This window comes from Miniopterus schreibersii (genome assembly GCF_964146895.1).
Source record: "Miniopterus schreibersii genome assembly, chromosome: 22".
NCBI lineage: Eukaryota > Metazoa > Chordata > Mammalia > Chiroptera > Miniopteridae > Miniopterus > Miniopterus schreibersii.
Window position 1 is genome coordinate 15571688 of NC_138124.1, and position 17964 is coordinate 15589651.

General features: G+C 54.3%; 3 protein-coding genes across 13 annotated transcripts in view; all 3 read left to right on the top strand.

The window, feature by feature from the left end:
* Positions 1 to 12192, top strand: part of CPEB1 (cytoplasmic polyadenylation element binding protein 1) — a 36267-nt gene extending 24075 nt beyond the window's left edge. For 6 of the 11 annotated variants that reach the window (XM_081124537.1, XM_081124542.1, XM_081124544.1 and 3 more), the window contains 9 exons: positions 1545 to 1771; positions 3850 to 4102; positions 6210 to 6323; positions 6653 to 6742; positions 7660 to 7796; positions 8759 to 8957; positions 9783 to 9877; positions 10155 to 10235; positions 10696 to 12192. In XM_081124537.1, the coding sequence (XP_080980663.1) occupies positions 1545 to 1771; positions 3850 to 4102; positions 6210 to 6323; positions 6653 to 6742; positions 7660 to 7796; positions 8759 to 8957; positions 9783 to 9877; positions 10155 to 10235; positions 10696 to 10806 (1307 nt within the window). In that variant the 3' untranslated portion in view covers positions 10807 to 12192. Of the gene's footprint in view, positions 1 to 1544; positions 1772 to 3849; positions 4103 to 6209; positions 6324 to 6652; positions 6758 to 7659; positions 7797 to 8758; positions 8958 to 9782; positions 9878 to 10154; positions 10236 to 10695 lie in introns of all 11 variants that reach the window. The other 5 variants (XM_081124534.1, XM_081124538.1, XM_081124539.1 and 2 more) reach the window with 1 other exon arrangement.
* Positions 12193 to 13658: 1466 nt separating this feature from the next.
* RPS17 (ribosomal protein S17) lies at positions 13659 to 16273 on the top strand. The gene is made up of 5 exons (XM_081124553.1): positions 13659 to 13782; positions 14014 to 14165; positions 14611 to 14716; positions 15227 to 15292; positions 16152 to 16273. Exons 1-5 carry the CDS (start codon positions 13780 to 13782, stop codon positions 16230 to 16232), a joined length of 408 nt encoding a protein of 135 aa, XP_080980679.1. The 5' UTR covers positions 13659 to 13779; the 3' UTR covers positions 16233 to 16273.
* A 1258-nt stretch (positions 16274 to 17531) lies between these two features.
* SH3GL3 (SH3 domain containing GRB2 like 3, endophilin A3) overlaps positions 17532 to 17964 on the top strand; it is a 103170-nt gene continuing 102737 nt past the window's right edge. The window contains exon 1 of the mRNA XM_081124715.1: positions 17532 to 17815. The gene's annotated coding sequence lies outside the window, so the exon portion shown is untranslated. The remainder of the gene's footprint in view (positions 17816 to 17964) is intronic.

The following is a 17964-nucleotide window of genomic DNA, read 5'->3' on the forward strand; positions in this document are numbered from 1 at the left end:
ATACATCGTAAAAGGAGATCGTTCCTCCTTCCAGCAGAGGGGATTTTGGTCCCTCTGACTTAGCTCCGGTTAGAACAGGTGCCTCGCAAAAGGTGAAGGAAGTCCAAGGGAATGGACTAATTTTCCTTTCTGCCATTTAAAAAAACAACTTTCTGTTTGGAAATCATTTCATATTTACAGAAGCTACAGATAGGAAACAAAAATTATGCAGAGGAAACGTGTTTCCCTTCTAGCCAGATTCTCCCAGTGTTGACATTTGCTCCTTTGCTTTATCACTTGCACCTACTCTCTGTGTCTACGTGTCAGCTCTGAACATGGAGAGTAAAGATATTCTTGCATTCATACAAAATAAAGCAATTATCAACTGCATTCAATATAAAATTGAGCCTGGCTGGTGTGGCTCAGTGGTTGAGCATCGACCTATGAACCAGGAGATCGAGGTTCGATTCCTGGTTGGGGCACATGCCTGGGTTGTGGGCTCGATCCCCAGTAGGGGGCATGCAGGAGGCAGCCGGTCAGTGACTTTCATCATTGATGTTTCTCTCCTCTCCCTTCCTCTCTCTGAAATCAACAAAAACATTTAGAATAAACTAAATTGATGATACTCAGATTGATGGTCGTATTCCGACTTTGTCAGGTGGCGCAGCAGCGTCCTTCATGGAGCTTTCCTCTCCCTCTTCTCTGCACAGGAGTCAGCCCCTGCAGCAGGCCCTAGCTCACTTGGTTTTGTTCCCTGTGAGCTTATGGAATTCTTTGCTTGCCTTGAATTTTTTTTTTTTTTTTTTTTTTTACAATGCTCAACTTGTTCTGGCCATCATTTTTCTGAAACCATTATCACATCGATGCGACTCTTTTTTCTATTCTGTATTTGTTCTGGGACTACCCCCCCCCCCATGTTGTCAGAGATTCACCCTCCCTAGGAAAAGTCCCATGCAGCCACATTGGTTTCTTTTTTCTTCCTCTTGGATATCAGTTGCTATTGTGCTGTAAGAGCCATGTTTAAATAACCTACAGCTTTTAAGTCAAGGGCAGTAATCAGACGTGAAAGGCTTTCGGGGTGTGGTATGGGGAATCGACTAGAAGCTTGAAGTAGCATGCTTCGGGTTTTTCTAGATCAGCGCTTCTCAGACTTGAATGTGCACACAAACCTCCTGGGGATCTTGTTAAAATGCAGGTTCCTGATCCAGAGGGTCTGGAGTGGGGCCTGGGATGCATTTTTAATGAGTTCCTACAGTGGCCAGGCCCTAGAGAAGGCTTAAGTCCCGGATGACAGGTCCAGGCACTGGCCTCTGGTAGGTGAGATCGCACGTCTGTAGTCAGTGGTTGTAAAGGAGTTTGAACAATCCATCGGTTGCCTCCCGCACATGCCGCGACCAAGGCCAGGGACAGAGCCTGGAGTTCCGTTGCTTCTTGTCACAGCAGGACCTCTGCTTTTCAGAAAACTGTCCCGTAGCTGCCTCTCATGGGCCCCAGGGGGCCAGTGTCGGTACCTGCGGTGTGTCTGCATGTCAGGTCAGAAAACTTCCTTGTTTTTTTCTTCCTAGTTCTGAGCATGCTCCACAACCCACTGGGCAGTGTCCTGGGGAAGCCCCCCTTGAGCTTCCTGCCGCTGGACCCCCTTGGATCTGACGTGGTGGACAAGTTCCCAGCACCCTCAGTTAGAGGGTCTCGCCTGGACACATGGCCCATCCTGGACTCCCGTTCCACCAGCCCCTCTGACTCGGACACAAGTGGCTTCAGTTCTGGATCAGATCATCTTTCGGATTTGATTGTATGTAGCGTGTCAGGCAGTGGGGTGGGAGGGCTGGCGGGCGTGACGTGGGCGTATGCCAAACTGCCAGAATGCTTGGGGGTGTGGAGGCTGTTGAGGGCACGTACAGACCTATTTATTCTGGACTGAATGGAGGGTACCTTGTACACCCACTGATGGATGCATTTCAGGACCTGAGCCCGGGGTACTTTTTATGAGTTTCTCCAAGAGCCGTTGGGTAACAGTTATTTCACGAGCAAAAGTGGGAGTCTTGGCAGAGTTCTGTTTCCTGACCTACACAGGGTTTCCTTTAGCCTTTACACACTGTTGCTTATGTTCCTTTATGTTTGATATATCAGAGTTGGTTTTTTTTTTTTTTTAAATATATTTTTACTGATTTCAGAGAGAGGAAAGGAGATGGGAAGAGAGAGAGAGAAACATCAATGATGAGAGAGTCATTGATCGGCTGCCTCCTGCACGCCCCCGACTGGGGATCGAGCCTGCAACCCGGGCATGTGCCCTGACCAGGAATTGAACCCTGATCGCCTGGATCCTATGTTGACACTCAACTGCTAAGCCACACCCTGCTGGGCTCTCAGTCTTTAAGTGAGGGTTTTAAAAATCACACGTTGATACAGGCATGCTCCATCTTACTGTGCTACCTGGGTGTTGGATCTTTTACAAACTAAGGCAAGACCCTTCACCAGCAGAAAGATTATGACTTGATTTATTGTGAGATGTGCTTTCTTACTATGGTCTGGAGCCAGACTCGCAGCATCTCCAAGGTGTGACTGTCATTAGCAGGGCCGAGATTTTAATCCAGATCTAATTGCTCCTGGCTCCAGAATTCTCTCCTCTGACCCACGCCAGCTCTCAGTCTGAGACCACTGTGCATCTCGGAGATACTGCCCCAGAGTTAATGTTGCATCCAGGTTCCTTACTACCTGCAGTCACATGTGACAGGGCACCCATGCTGCGTGGAGCGGACGAGTGGATTAGATGAAGGATAGGGGCCACCAGATGTGACTAGATGGAAATCCCCTTACAATGAAATTCAACTTCAGGTGCCTCCTCACCTGGCCTCTCCGCTCCAAGACCCCTGAGCTGGCTGTTCAGTGAATGGAGGGCTTATTTCCTACCCTTCCTCCTCCATATCCGAGGACTGGCGACCTGGTTGTGGTTTCAGATTCCCATTCATAGCATGACCGACTGTTAGCGCCCACCTTGTCTCCCGTCAGCTCACTTGGAGCATTAGCTGGCGTCCATTCTCAGGCTGCTCCCAGAGGGGTCCCCAGAACCAGGGCCCTTTACTTCTCTGAGCTACAGTTTCCTCCCTGTAATGGGGTGAGATGAGGTGCCTCGAGTGATGTCACTAGATGGGGTTCCGTCCATCTTGGAAACCTACCTCATAAAGCTTTAATATTTGGGGATTTTGTTTAAGAGCTTTCTCTTATACCTCACCCCAAGGGTTTATTGGTGGAGGGATTTGGATGGACCATTCACAGAAGAGGAACTAGAGGCAGTGTTTGAACTCTGGGAAGATATTCTGTTGAGTGATTATTTTGGTTAGTTTTTGTTCACGATGTGATATCATCTTACCCACCGCTTACATCAGAAGAATTTACAGCCTTGGCCCAAGCTGGGAGTGAAACTCATGTTCTTGTACTTTCCTGATAGAACATCCCCCTGCCCCCAGAAAGCATTTTGATTCTCGACCTGGAACCTGACCAAAGAAAACAAGATATGAAGCTACATCTTAAAGTATTTATTTATAATCCTGAAAACCGAGAGAGTATCTGAAGGTTTATTAGTTAGAGGAACAGATTGGGGAAATGTAGCTTCTCCCCTACATAAAATATCATAAATTAATTAAAAACATTCATGGAGACTGGCAAAACGGAAAAAAAAAAGTCGACTTGGGGAGGAAAAGATTTGTTTAGTTAGCTCAGGACAACTGGTCTTAAAAAGCTTAGAAAGAAGGTCTGAAAGGAGATATATCCAGCACCTAATGGTATTTTTTATGATTTCTGTAGTGTGATTATTGACTTAACAACAAACTGTCCTTTAAAAACCTGTATCTCCCTTTTCTCTTCCCCCAGTCAAGCCTCCGCATCTCCTCCCCTCTGCCCTTCCTGTCTCTGGCAGGGGGTGGCCCCAGAGATTCTTTAAAGATGGGGGTTGGGTCCCGGGTGGACCAAGAGCAAGCTGCTCTCGCCGCTGTCACTCCCTCCCCAACCAGTACGTCAAAGAGATGGCCAGGAGCATCTGTGTGGCCATCCTGGGACCTCCTGGAAGCCCCCAAGGACCCCTTCAGCATAGAGAGAGAGGCCAGGCTGCACCGGCAGGCGGCAGGTGAGTGTGGCTGGGGGCAGGCCTGTGCCTGAGGCCTCATCCTGGGTCCCAGGCAGGTGAACTGTCTGGAAGAGGACTTGGCTGCACGTTGAGGTCTCTGGATCTGCAAAGCATCATCTGGTCTATGGAGTGAGTGCTAACAGGGACAGAGTCAGGGGCTCTGCGAGGTTGGCAGAGAGGAAGGCGGCTGATAACCTGAGCACAGGGCTGTGTCTGTGAGGGCTGGGTCCATCTCTCTCATGCTCCTTCCTGGAGATTGGCTGTGTGCGGCTGGCTGTCACTTTTTATTGTCACGGGACACCCTGAGGGTGATGCTCAGAGTTTTGTCTCCCTCCCCCTTTCTAATTCAGAGACCTGTTGGACACAACCCCTGCTGGAGCTCCCTTCCCCGAGGCTTTCTGATGGGTAAACTCGGGCACACTGGGGTGGGCAGCCTCTAAGGTGAGGGAGGTCCCCACGTGTCCCGGTCTCTCACAGACCTTCAGGTTTTGTCCTTTATAGGACACATACTCCATCTGTTTCCACCTTATACCAGTACTCAGAAATAAACGAGTTACAGAAGTCATTGTTGACCAAGGCTTCGGGGAGGTGCTTCCGATCCTGGTTCTGGGGTGCTGGAGTTGATGACTAGGCTGGTGTGAGGGTCTCCGTTCCCTGTGTCTCCAAGTGGCATCACTGTGTCTCTTGGCTCACGGAGCTGGGCCTGACCTTGTCCTCCCCAACAGTGCCGCTGCCCTGTCCACATCTTGGTCTTGGCAGCCGTCTTTGTACCTTCTCTAGTGCCCTTGTTTCCTTGTGGAACGGCATCACTGTGCTTTTGGATGACGCCTTTCTATTGACTTCTGTTTTTGTTCCCAAAATACTGCTGATGGTGCCCAGTTTCTTGCTACAGCACCACTCTGGGCCTGTGCCTTTTAGGGAATGGCATCCGTTTCATTGCCCGAGTGGACGTGATGGTTGATGTCCTTGGCTCCCTGACTTGGTGCTGAAGGAGGGGAGTGCAGTGGTCAAGGCCTGGTTACACCCACCAGGTCAGTCTCTGATCTGGAAGGGCACAGGCTGAGTGGGGACAGGATTAAAGACTGACAGAGGGCTGAATTGGTCACCAAGAACAGAGAGGCCTCTAGAAACCACCAGGGCCGAACAAGAGAGTGGTTCTCCTCTACACACAGCAAGGGTTTCCTGACAAGGTGCTCTGAGTCCGGGTTAGAGAAACCTCCCAGAGGGTCTGAGCAGACTCGTCTTTGGAATTAGTAGGATGCCGAGGGATCATGGGGGAATCGGTTACTTTATGGAAAGCCCAGTGTTTGTTCAGGTCCTGCACAGATAGCTCTGGTGGTGGTTCGGCCTGGCTCAGACTTGGGAACAGTTGTACACTCTTATCTTGTTGGATTGCTAGAGGTGGTTTTTTGTTTTTTTAAGATATATTTTTATTGATTTCAGAGAGAGGAAGGGAGAGGGAGAGACAAAAACATCAATGATGAGAGAGAGTTATTGATCGGCTGCATCCTGCATGTCCCCTATTGGGGATTGAGGAGCCTGCAACCTGGGCATGTGCCCTGACTGGGAATCGAACCAGTGACCTCCTGGTTCATAGGTTGAAGCTCAACCACTGAGCCACACCAACCAGGCTAGTGGTGGGTTTTATTGGCAGTGTCCTAACTCCTGTGATTGACGAGTTCAGAGCGGAGACAGGGAAAGCAGAGTCTCATTGTTTCTTGTGTGAATGGTTGGGAACCAGTTAGCCTTTGGGAAACCGTACACAAAATTGTTCTCTCTATGCTCAAGTAATTTAAATTTAAATTAGTGTTGTAAGCAATAATGAGATAAAACTGCTTTGTGGTTAAATCACCAATTATATGTTTGAGAACAGCTTGGGCTGTGACCATGTTTATCCTGTGCATCTCAGATTTTGTGGAGACAGAATTGGTGAGTTAGGGTTGTCTCACTGGGCTGATGGGACTGGTGCGATGTCAGTTTTCCTGCCTTTCGGGATAGTCATGGGCATTCTTTCAGGCAGCCTGGCTGCAGCTGTGGCCTGTCCAGAGAAGGGCGGCAACTTTGTTCATTCTCTGACCCCCATTTCCTTCTTTCTCTTCCCCCAAAGCTGTGAATGAAGCCACCTGTACCTGGAGTGGCCAGCTTCCTCCCCGCAACTACAAGAACCCCGTCTACTCCTGCAAAGTGTTCCTGGGAGGTGTTCCCTGGGATATTACGGAAGGTGAGCTGCCTTTGAGACCTCCCCTCCCCATGTGGCAGGTGGGGCCTGTCTTCCAGGAGCATGGAACTTGGGCAGGAGGCTGGGGATGACCTCTGCCTGAGCACAGGGGTTCCCAGAGCCCTGATGGGAGGGGGCATTTCCTACACTTCCATGATGCTCTGTTTCTGGTGCTTACACTTGCTCGACACCGGGGTCCATTCTGAGTCATTGGGGGGGGGGGGGGGCAAAGGGTGGGGAATGAGCCTGGGAGAGCCCCTGAGCCTGTGCTCTGCCTCCTGGGGAGCCCGTGCTTCATTCAGTGTCTGTCCTCCTTCCCCATCTCTCTGCAGCTGGATTGGTTAACACCTTCCGTGTTTTCGGCTCTCTGAGTGTGGAGTGGCCCGGTAAGGATGGCAAGCACCCCCGGTGCCCTCCCAAAGGTAATATGCCGAAAGGTAATGAAGACGCGGTAGGCGCTTTTCTCTTCCTCGGCACGTGGTGCACGGCGGGGTGCCAGGGTGTCACCGCTGCATGCGGGCACCATGGTGCGGGCACCGGGAGCACACAGCTTTCCCCTGTGAGCACTGCCCCCCCCCCCCCCCCCCAACGAGCACACCTCTCTGTTCTTCTGAGCTAATGGTCCTTCTGTCCATCCAAACCGACCTGCAGTTAGAGTGGCCTCTGGAACCCCTGTGTGGAACTTCCTGTTAACTTCCCCCCAAAACTTAGGCCCCCCACAGCTTCTCTCCTCTCAAAACAAGGCATTGGAAAAGCTCCCCTTTGCCTGCCCTCCCTGCCTAGTTGCGCTGTTGTCTGACCCAATTCTGAGGTCCCTTTGGAGTTAGCAGGAACGAAGGCCGAGCCTCTGATTCCTCACTGGTCTGAAATGAGATCCCTTCCCTGTAGAAAGGAGCGGGTGCTATTTTCACTCTGTCCCATCTTCCCTGGGAATGTTCTGGTGAACTGGACCAGTGTGGTAACTAGGCTTTTAGAGCAGCACCTCCCCCCTGCCCCGGGGGAGACCACAGACCTCTCATCCCTCCAGCCAGGAGAGCTCAACCTGGCTGACCTACACATGCCCTGTGTCCTGGGCCAAGAGCTGTGGGTATGACAAGTCTGTGTCCTGCCTTGCCAACGCCCTCCCCCTCTTTGGGTGGGAGATGGATGTGTCTCCTTTTCTTGACCTGGGCATCAGGTAGAGTGGGTGCTCCATTCAACCAGACTTCCCAGGAGGAGGTCAAGATTGTGTCTTACGCATGAGGTTGTCTCTCTTGGAAGCCACCTCCAGCTGCAGAACCAGGGCTGAGGAGTAGCCGCTGAGGGATGGTGATGTATTTTCCCCTTTCGTTGGGAACAGGGTACGTGTATCTGGTCTTCGAGCTGGAGAAGTCAGTCCGGGCCTTGCTGCAGGCCTGCTCTCATGACCCGCTGAGCCCCAATGGCCTGAGCGAGTACTACTTCAGGATGTCCAGCCGAAGGATGCGCTGCAAGGAGGTGAGCTGGCACCGTGTCCTCTCTGGGGCCGGGCCGCTGACCTGAGACCATGATTTCCTTGGGGCGGGGGGACACGCAGGCTGCAGGTGACTGTCCTACTGAGGCAAGGAGGCTGCTCCTGCCTCACAGCAAATCAGCAAAATATTCTCAATTACATTAAAAAACACACAAAACACCTTTGGACCTTGATGGTATGTGTGTGCTTCTCCCGCCCATGGGGATCAAACTGTCTCAGCCACCTGACCTGTGGTGGGTATACTCCGTAGTCATTGCCCCACCCCTACCCCCACCGTGGTCGCTGCCTCTCTCCCTTCAGGCTCTGCTCCCTGTGTAGTTCTCCACTTGGGGAGTCTCCTGTTTGCTCTGCTGGGTTTTGTTTTCGGGACTCAGAGGCAGAGACGTGGTCAGCTCCTGCCTTGGTGTTACTCTGTCCTGGGAGCCCTCAGTGACTGACCATCTGCCTGTCTCAGTCATTCCTGCTGCCTCCGGCACACTGGGCCAGTGACCATCTCATGCAAACACCTTAAGCATCCCACCCTCTGCCTCCCAGCTCCTATCCTTACGTTTCCCTGTGAATCCTGTCCCAGGGATTCTAGACCTCACCCTCTGTGCGTCCCTGTCCGCGGCCCTTTTTTGGAACCACAGGGCTGAGTTCCTGGGTGTGACCCTTGGGTACTGTTTTGCTTGCTGTTCAGGATGGGTGACTGCTGTCCGACCACTTGCTTTCACCATTTGGACACATGGACTCAGTAAAACTCAACTCTGGTTGGTTGGGGTGAGGGAGGCCTGTGTGCCTGACCTGGGTGACAGCACCTTCCTACCCGCCATTCAGGCCTTGGCAGCCCAGCCCCAGTGTTGCCAGGAGCTCGGGCCTCTCCATACAAGAGTCTTGGGCCTCTCCATACAAGAGCCTCTGTTTGGCTCCCTGCCCGCCAGGTGACACACCTCTGGGTGGTTTTCAGGTACAAGTGGTCCCTTGGGTGTTGGCCGACAGCAACTTTGTCCGGAGCCCATCTCAGAGACTGGACCCCAGCAGGACAGTGTTTGTGGGCGCTCTGCATGGGATGCTCAACGCCGAGGCCCTGGCGGCCATCCTGAATGACCTGTTCGGGGGAGTGGTGTATGCTGGGATCGACACGGATAAGCACAAGTATCCCATAGGTGAGTGTCCCACTTCTGTGTGGGGAGGCGTGGGGGGGCCCCCAAAGAGGCAGCCCAAGATTGTGGTACTTCCCCAGGGAGCGAGTGGGGGGGCCTGACCCAGGTCTGCAGATGGATGCATACCTGCAGCATGGCCTGCTTTTCTAGACGGGCCACCAGGGTTGACCCCTCTGCACCCATCTCCCTCCACCTCCCGTGCAGGGGAAAACACACAGTGGTAGGAAACCCTAGGAGGCAAGAATGAGACAGGAATTCGGGTGGGAAACTCAGAGCCAAACTGTCTGGGACAGACAATAGGTCATATTTCATTCAGAGGCTGGCTGGTGCTTTTCTGAATGTGCCTGGCTTCGTTTAGTAAGTGCTCTTGAAAAGTGGCCTCTGGGTAGGGTCAGAGCCCAGGTCAGGATTTAAAAAAAAATTAATCTTGTGTGTGCACCTGCCTACACCAGAGGACTCTCTTCTCTCCCCATGTCGGTCAGCAAATCCTTCCCCCTCCTTGTTGGGTTTGTGCTATCATGGCCTGGCCTGCCTGTAACCACGCTGTCTACTACAGAAGCCACCAGCTGAACGTGGCTGCTGAGTGCTTGACGTGTGGCTAGTGCTCCATGTCGAAATAAGATTTTGGATATATTGAGTTAAATAAAATATATTAAAGTTAATTCCACCTTTCCCCCCACTTAAATGTGGCCACTAGAAAACTTAAAATTACATAAGCTGTTCACATGACATTCCTATTGGACATCATTTGTCTGGAAACAGGGTGTTGATAGGTGACATTAGAGAGGATGGGCCAGGAGTGAACTTGTTCATTTGTCCCCACAACAGGGTCTGGTCGTGTGACCTTCAGTAACCAGCGCAGTTACCTGAACGCTGTCAGCGCTGCTTTTGTGGAGATCAAAACCACCAAGTTCACCAAGAAGGTGAGTGGGCTGTTCTCGTCCTTCCTCTGGGCCAGGCACTACCCAGGGCAGGCCTGAGACTGGAGCGGCACCTGTGCTGGTTGTGCCAGGGGAGGGAGCTAGGCCCCTGGGGACTCCTGGGGGTTGGGGTCTGGGGGTGGGCCTGGTCTTGGTGACTCAGGAGACAAGGGGGTGGGGCTGTTGAGCCTTCTCAGCCTTCGGGGTGCCTTCTGTGGCTCTGGTGTTTGACCCGCAAATGTTGGGAGCCTGACTTCCTTCTGCCGTTTGCTTTGTGCAGGTTCAGATTGACCCCTACCTAGAGGATTCTCTGTGTCACATCTGCAGTACTCAGCCCGGCCCTTTCTTCTGTCGAGATCAGGTGAGTCCCCTGGGCACTGGAGGTCAGTGGCTTGTCAGAGGTTACACAGCTCAGAGCAGGAGGTGGGATGGAGACCAAGGGGCTGTCACCTGTCCACACTTCAGGTGAAGAGGAAGGTGTGCTGTCTACAATGGGGTCTGCGGCACTGTCTCCAGACGTTCTTGCATGTTAGCGGCCGGGTGATGCAGTGGCTCTGTGGGCAGGAGGAGGGCAGGGGACTGGAGAAGCAGCTGTGGGCGGGAGAGCTGCATGGTCTCTGTACACAGTGGGAGCCCAGCCTGTTTGATGAAGTCAGGGCACCTGCAGGAACACAGTGGGTTTGCCCGGTCGGTCAGGCCTGTGTTAGGGGTGTGAGTGTTCCCGGGACCCTCCCTTCTGTCCCCACGGAGGCCCCAGGAATCCCCACAAGCTGGCCTGTGCTGACAGGAGAGCCCTGTCTCTCTCTTTCTCCCCACGCCAGGTGTGCTTCAAGTACTTCTGCCGGAGCTGCTGGCACTGGCGGCACAGCTCGGAGGACCTGCGCCACCACAGGCCCCTCATGCGGAACCAGAAGAGCCGAGACTCCAGCTAGAGGAGCCGGCCTCGCCTGGCGGCCGTGGCCCCCGAGGCTGGCAGGTCAGGCAGCGGCCTGCACCACCAGGCCACCGGCGACCAGGGAGCTGGCTTCCCAAGGACGAGGGAAGATCGCAGTCACCTTTGCACTTGCTGAGTCTGTCTTTGTTTCTGCACCAATTAATGCACAATGAGTTTTGTCAGGTTTGTTTTCCAGGGGCTGGGCCGGGGCAAGGACCCTCTGGCTCCCACCCTCCAGGCGACTCTGTAGTTTTCCCAGGTTTTAGTTCCTCATTTTGCCGATGAAAAGCAAAAAACAAAAAAAAAAACAAAAAAAAACTACGTGTCCAGAAGGTGTTGACACGATGCCTACATCTAGGTTTATTTATTAAAAGTGCTTTTTTTACATTCCTCGCAATACTGGCGGTGGATGCGCAGGTCTCGTTGGTTCATCTTGCGGTTGCCATACAGTGCCTTTCCATTTATTTACCCCCCACCTGAACGGCATAAACTGAGTGTTCAGCTGGTGTTTTTTACTGTAAACAACAAGGAGACTTTGCTCTTCATTTAAACCAAAACCATATTTCATATTTTCTGCTCGAGGGTTTTTACCGGTTCCTTTTTACACTCCTTAAAATAGTTCTTAAGTCATTTGGAACAAGAGATTTTTTTTTTTTTTCTTTTTCCTTTCCTTTCCTGGCAGCTTTTAACCATTATAGCAAATTTGTGTCTGGGGGACTTTGCTGGTCACTGTTTCTCACAGTTGCGAATGAAAGAAAAAAAAAATTTGCAACCAAGAAAACAATTTTTTTTTGAATTGCAAGCCGGGCCGGGTGGACGGTGTCTGAGCAGCTGCTGTATATAGTTTAAATGTTTTATCGCACCTTCTTCAGTTGCACTTATTGGGGGCGGGGGGGGTCGATAGAAGTTTTCAATCAGAGTCACAAGACTTCTTTCTTTTGTAACTGAGCTAAACAAAAAAAAAAAAAGGGCTGCTTTTTTTGGTGGGGGCAGAAGACGGCTCACAGGAGCCCTTTCTCTTAGAGGGGACAAGTACCCTTCCTTCCTTCCTTGATTTGAGAAATGTATGGAGCGACAGTTACAGTTGACGGAAATGCTACTGGAATTTGAAAACTTGACTCTTTTCTTTTTTAAAAAAAAAAAAAAAATTGACTTGCCTCTCTTTGGGAAGCTGTGTGCCAAAGAACCAGTCACCCCCCTCTCCCCCCCGCTGAGCTGACGTGGCATTGCTGCATATCCCAGCTACTCTGTGGGTTTCGTGAAGCCGTGTGTGAAGTCTCTACCTCATTGTAGTATATGCAGGCAAGACTGCACTCTCCTGCAGATGTGTGGAGTAAGCTGTGGTGTAGTTTTTTTTGGCACATAATAAACACGTTCGCAGCAGACTTCTCGTCTCATCTCCTGTGTTGGAGGGGTGGGGGACCAGGGGCAGTGGGGTAGTAAGTACAAGACTCCAGAGTGAAAACTCCACGTTTCCTTGGATCTTCTGTGATGAAGAGTCCAGCCCAGGTGGATGGTGGGACCACGTGGGAGGAGACCTGCCCTCGTAAGTACTTTTCGGTCACTTTCCTGGTCATGTGCACCTTGGAGATGCTGCTCTGGTAGTTAGTCCAAGTGTAAAAAAAGTCCTCACTTGCCAGGCCAGCATGGCTCAGTGGTTGAGTGTCAACCTATGAACCAGGAGGTTGAGGTTCGATTCCCGGTCAGGGCACATGCCCAGGTTGCAGGCTCCTCGATCCCCAGCAGGGGGTGTGCAGGAGGCAGCCGATCAATGACACTCTCATCATTGATATTTCTCCCTCTCTCTCTCTCTGAAATCAAAGATGCATTTACAAAAGAAAAAAGTCCTCACTTGAGCTTCTAGGGGCTCCCCTTCTCTGAGCCACAAGCTCAGCTTGGAGGAATGGGGTGGGGGGCCCAGCTGCTCAGGTGTAGGCATGAGCCTCGAGCCTATTCAAGTCGGGAGGCTTCCATCCTCTTGCACTGGCCTGTGCTGACCAGTTCTTTCGGGAGAGGGAGGCAGCCATTCGTGGTACTTCTTGCTGTTCTTTGAAGAGCCCCTATCATCAGGCCTGGTCCTCTGGGGCTCGCAGGATTTGTGCGAGGGCCTGCTGTCGGGTAGGCTGTGCTTGGGCCCGTCTGCTGGACTGGTCCTTTGGAACATTGTATTTTAGTTTGAGGTGCAAGGAACCCTACCCATGGAAGAAGACTGTCCCTTCTGTGAGGTGCAAGAGCTCACTGGGGGGGGGGGGTCCAGGGCCCCTCATTTGAGGCCTGGCTGGCTTGAAGTTTGCTGGTAAAGTAAGTTCCTGCAACTTTTAAGTGCCACATGTCCCTTTTACTCATGCATTTCGGGGGGGGGGGGAGAGAAACATCAATGATGAGAGTCATTGACCGGCTGCCTCCTGCACGCCCCCTACTGGGGATCGAGCCCACAACCCTGCAATGTGCCCTGACCGGGAAGCTCCTGGTTTGACGCTCAACCACTGAGCCACACCAGCCGGGCTGGAGCAGCTTTAAAAGGACAGTAACGCTATGTAAGTTGAAGGGAAAGCCGCTCACAAGGTGACGTTTGAGCAAAGGCTAGGAAAACATGAGATGAGCTTCCAGCTGTGCCTGGGGCTCCATAGGCTTAGCCTGAGGGGCCGGGTGGGGTCCTGGGCGGGGTGTCATCCCCTACTTCACCTTCCCACGCCCGGGAGTGGCGTCCCTCGCCCTGCGCTGGAGCCCATCAAATAGGCGACCTGGTCGCAGAGCCCAAGCCTGGGCTGGGCGGGCTCTGAAACTGGGGAGACCCGCTCAACCGGTGGGGGCGGGCCGCCTGCACGCCCGGCGCTCGCCGCCAGGGGCCGCTGCGGCGCTCGGGCTCGGGCCCCGCGCGTCCCGGGCGAGGCGGAAGCGGCTCTCTAGCCTGCGCCTTATAGGCCTCTCTGGCGCTTCCTGTTTCCTCTTTCGCCAGGGACCCGCCAAGATGGTAGGTGCTGTGGCCCGGAGCCGTTGTCTCCCGCAATCGCCCTCCATCCGCCTCTCCCTGGGGCTTCTAGCCCGCAAGGCGGGGCGCGGGGCCGCTGTCCGCCCGGAGCCTCCGCGGGCCGCTGGCTGCCGCGTCGGTCCCCGCGCTCCAGCGGCGCCCGCCCGGCCCTTTTCCTTTCCTCCCGCGGGCTCGGCCCCCGCGTCCCCGTGACCGTGTCTTCCCCACGCGCAGGGCCGCGTCCGCACCAAGACGGTGAAGAAGGCGGCGCGGGTCATCATCGAGAAGTACTACACGCGCCTGGGCAACGACTTCCACACCAACAAGCGCGTGTGCGAGGAGATCGCCATCATCCCCAGCAAGAAGCTGCGGAACAAGATCGCGGGGTGAGTGGGGCGCCGTGGCCGCGCGGGGCGGGGGCCCGCCCGGGTCTGTGGCCCCCGGGGCCGTGTCCTGAGGGTCTCCGCCGGCGCGAGCCTCCCTCCCCGATGCGCCGCCGGAGGGCGCTGCAGGCGTCGCGACCCGGGTCCGGTCGGGGGCGTCCTTACCTGGCGGCGACACCTGGGCCACGCCCGGACCCCCCCGCCGGAGACCTGCTGGTCATCGTACGGGCGCTGCGTTGGGGACCGGCCGGCTGCGGGCAGGACTCGGGCGTGCGGGGTGGCGGCCAGGTGCGTGCTCACAGGTGCGCGCTCAGGTGCGTGTGTCGAGAGGCAGGGCTCCGGAGGGTGGCGCGTCCGACCTCTCCCATCTCAGCGTGGAGAAGGAGGACCCGAAGGTGCCGCCCCCGTGTGTGAGTGTGAATGCGTCTCGCGCGCTCTGCTGCTCCAGGTACGTCACGCACCTGATGAAGCGCATTCAGCGAGGCCCCGTGAGAGGCATCTCCATCAAGCTGCAGGAAGAGGAGCGGGAGAGGCGGGACAACTACGTCCCCGAGGTGAGCTTTTCCTCCGGGCCTCTGGGCTCCCCGCCCAGCCCTCCAGGTGCCCGGCTTCTAAAGAGGCCCCAGGCCAGGTGGAGAAAGGCGCTCCTTGGCCCACCTACCCGCGCGTCCCCCGTCCCCCAGCCCTAGGTGCCCACAGGCCTGCCTGCCTGCGTGTGCAGCGTCGGCCGTGCCCCGTTGTGGGGGGGCCGTTGATGACGTTTGCCTGCCTCGACGTGTCTTCTGGTTTGATGCTTTGCCTGAGCGCGAGCATTCCTGAAATGTCAGTAGTCTTAAGGTTTGTTTTTTGAACCCCCATAAGTGGTGATGCAAAGGTCAAACCAGAAGAACTGATCTTTGGGGCCTGTAATCCCTCAAGCCCACCGCTCCCCTGGTGGGATCCTATCCTATGTCCCTTGCGGGTGCCCCTCCTCTTTTGCTTTTGTTCTAAGAGTATTGGGGAAGTTTGGGGCGGGGAAAGGGAGCCCCTCGGTTGATATTTTTGGGCGTTCCTATTCCTTCCAGGTCTCGGCCCTGGATCAGGAGATCATCGAAGTTGATCCTGACACAAAGGAAATGCTGAAGCTCTTGGTAAGCATGTGCCCAGTTCCTGACGGAGGCCTCCCCGGGCGCCCCTGCCTGGGTGGCATAAAGCCAGGCGTTTTCCTCCGTTCCCCATGCACCCCTTCCTTGGTTCTGTGGCTGGCTCCTCTCTGTCGCTCCTGTGGTTCTGGCCCTGGTTCTCTCATTCTGTGGGCTTTCCCTTGGGGTTCATGCCCTCTTTTTTTTTTTTAATTTATCTTTATTGTTGAAAGTATCACAGATGCTCCCCTCCAACCGCTGACTTCTTTGTTCTCTGTATGAGATCGACAAGTGAGCTGTGCTTTTACGGAGCGCTACCCAGATAGCTCAGCTGTTGTCAGTAGAGGTCGATCTGTGCCTCCCCTGTGGCTTATCTTAGTACTTTCTACATAGTTGACTGTTGATTGCCTGCCATTCGTGAGGCAGCCTTCCTGAGGCTGGTCCTGGAAAGGCAGTGGGACTGTGTGATTGTCTAGAGTGATGACTCTCAAAGGGAGAGATGCCACCAACCCCACCCCTACCCTGGGACATTTGGTAATGTCTGGACACATTTTTTTGGTTGTCACAGCTGGGGGATCCTAGCACACTCTAGTGGATAGAGGGCAGGGGTGCTGCTAAGCATCCTACCACGCACAGGGCAGCTCCCTAAAAGCCTCCTGGGGAGTGCAGGGTCCTTGATCTCAAGTAGACCCCCTGTAAGCTTATTACTCTGCAGTGGGGAGGAAAAGGCCCTTTGTTGGGTTTCTTTGGGGTCCCACCAGCTTGACGCTGAGCTGGAGGAGGCTGACAAGCAGGGCTCAGTGGTGGTCCTGGAGCTGACCACAGATCTCGCTGGTGTGGCCGCACTGAACCCGTTTTGTTGTTCCAGGACTTCGGCAGCCTGTCCAACCTGCAGGTCACTCAGCCTACAGTCGGGATGAATTTCAAAACACCACGTGGAGCCGTTTGAATCTTTCTGCTTAATATTATCAATAAACCATGGAAAACCTTGCTTGTGTTATCTGTGGGATTGGGCGCTGGTGGAGCCACGGGCAGGAATTCTTTACCAAGGAAGGGAGAGCTCACAGGCTGGATCTGGGTGTGGCTCTGACCTGAGGATCTGCTGAGGCTGTGGGTGGGGGGAGGGCTGGGCTGGTGCCTTGAGTAGTGGGAGATGGAACTGCTCGGTTTTTGTGTTCTGCACACTGGTCTGCTTTGTACTGCTGGTGCTGATCTGGGTGTTTTGTGCTGGGCATGTGTGTGGATCTCTGAAGAAGTGGAGCCCGGGTGGGTCTGGCTGTCCTTGTCAGGTGCAGCAAACATTCTAAAAATACCATGTAATTTCAAATTTGGAAGAGTTGCAAAAAGAGTATAAAGGAACTTCCGAATGTTCTACCTAGATCTACCAATTAATTACATTTTGCCCCAGGCGCTTTTTATTTTCTTTGTATATACTTTTTTCTGATTCTTAGTGGGTCAGGAAATTGTGTATATACACGTGTCCTTTTGCCCCAAGCATTTGTAGTGTCTGTTCTTTTATGTGACCACAGAATAACCAAAATTTGTAAGTTTAACATTGATTCAATACTATATAGTCCATAATCAGGTTTTCCTAATACCTTTTAATACAGTTTTCGGGTTTTTTTCCCCTAGTGCTGGAGGATCCAACCCAGAATTGCATTGGGATTTCATGTCCCTTTTCACTGACGTTTTTGAAGAGCGTTGGCTCGTTCTGTAGCCTGGCTCTGATGTTCCTCCCAGTGTCCTGTAGCTTTCTGTGGAACCGCAGAGGATGCTGTGTTCCCGGCGTCACGCTGAGAGGCACAGAAGGTCACCGTGTCCCACTTTCAGCGGTTACTTTGAGCAGCTGGGTTACGGTGCAGCAGGCGTCTCCCCTGAAATTGCCCTGTTCCCCTTTGTAATTTGGGAGATGTTTTGATGCTGAACTCCGTCAACTCTGCGCACTGGCTTTAGCGCTCACGGGTGATGGGGTGACTGTTACTTGGTGGGTTTTGTAAGGCAGAGCCTCGTGGACGGCGGGCTCGGCTTCTGGCCCCGGCAACAGCTGCGCGGAGGCTTCCCCTCTGCCCCTGAGGGTTTCTGGTGTCTGGTGAGGGGGCCTTTCTGTGGGTGACGAGTCGGCGCCCGGGTGACGGGATGAACCCTGCAGCCGGGAGCGAGGCCGTTCGTGCTGTTCGCCTCCCCCGCCGCTAGGGGCCAGTGTGGTCCCGCGTCGGCCGGCGCACCTGCGGCGCGGGGCGCTCTGGGCACCCGGGTGGGCGGGGAGGGCGCCTGCGCGCCTCGGCCCGCACCTGTGGCCCGTTAGTTTCCCGCGGGGCGCGCGCGGGGGCGGGACCGGCGCAGGTGTCGCGCGTGGGCCCCGCGCGTGTCCGAGAGGCCGCGGCCGGCAGTGGCGGGAGCGCCCCGGTGCTGCCTCTCCCGGTTGCCGGGGCTCGCGGGACCCGCCCCCAGGGGCCGGGGTCTGGGGGGGCCGCACCGTCCCGCCTGCGACAGGGACCCCGCAGCTCGGCGACCGGACCCGGACGGCCTCGGGTGAGCTTTACTTTTATTACTTGATGATGATGATGATGGTGGTGGTCAAAGCGCCACCTTCCGAGTGAGGTGAGCGCGGGAGGCGGTTGTGGAAAACCTGGGGGGCCGTGGGGAGCCCCCGCGCGCGAGGCGGGTGACGGGGTGCGGCC

Coding starts and splice junctions, on each gene's coding strand:
- RPS17 (XM_081124553.1), top strand. Junction 14,717..15,226: donor GGGACAACTACGTCCCCGAG/GTGAGCTTTTCC, acceptor TATTCCTTCCAG/GTCTCGGCCCTGGATCAGGA. Junction 15,293..16,151: donor AGGAAATGCTGAAGCTCTTG/GTAAGCATGTGC, acceptor TTGTTGTTCCAG/GACTTCGGCAGCCTGTCCAA.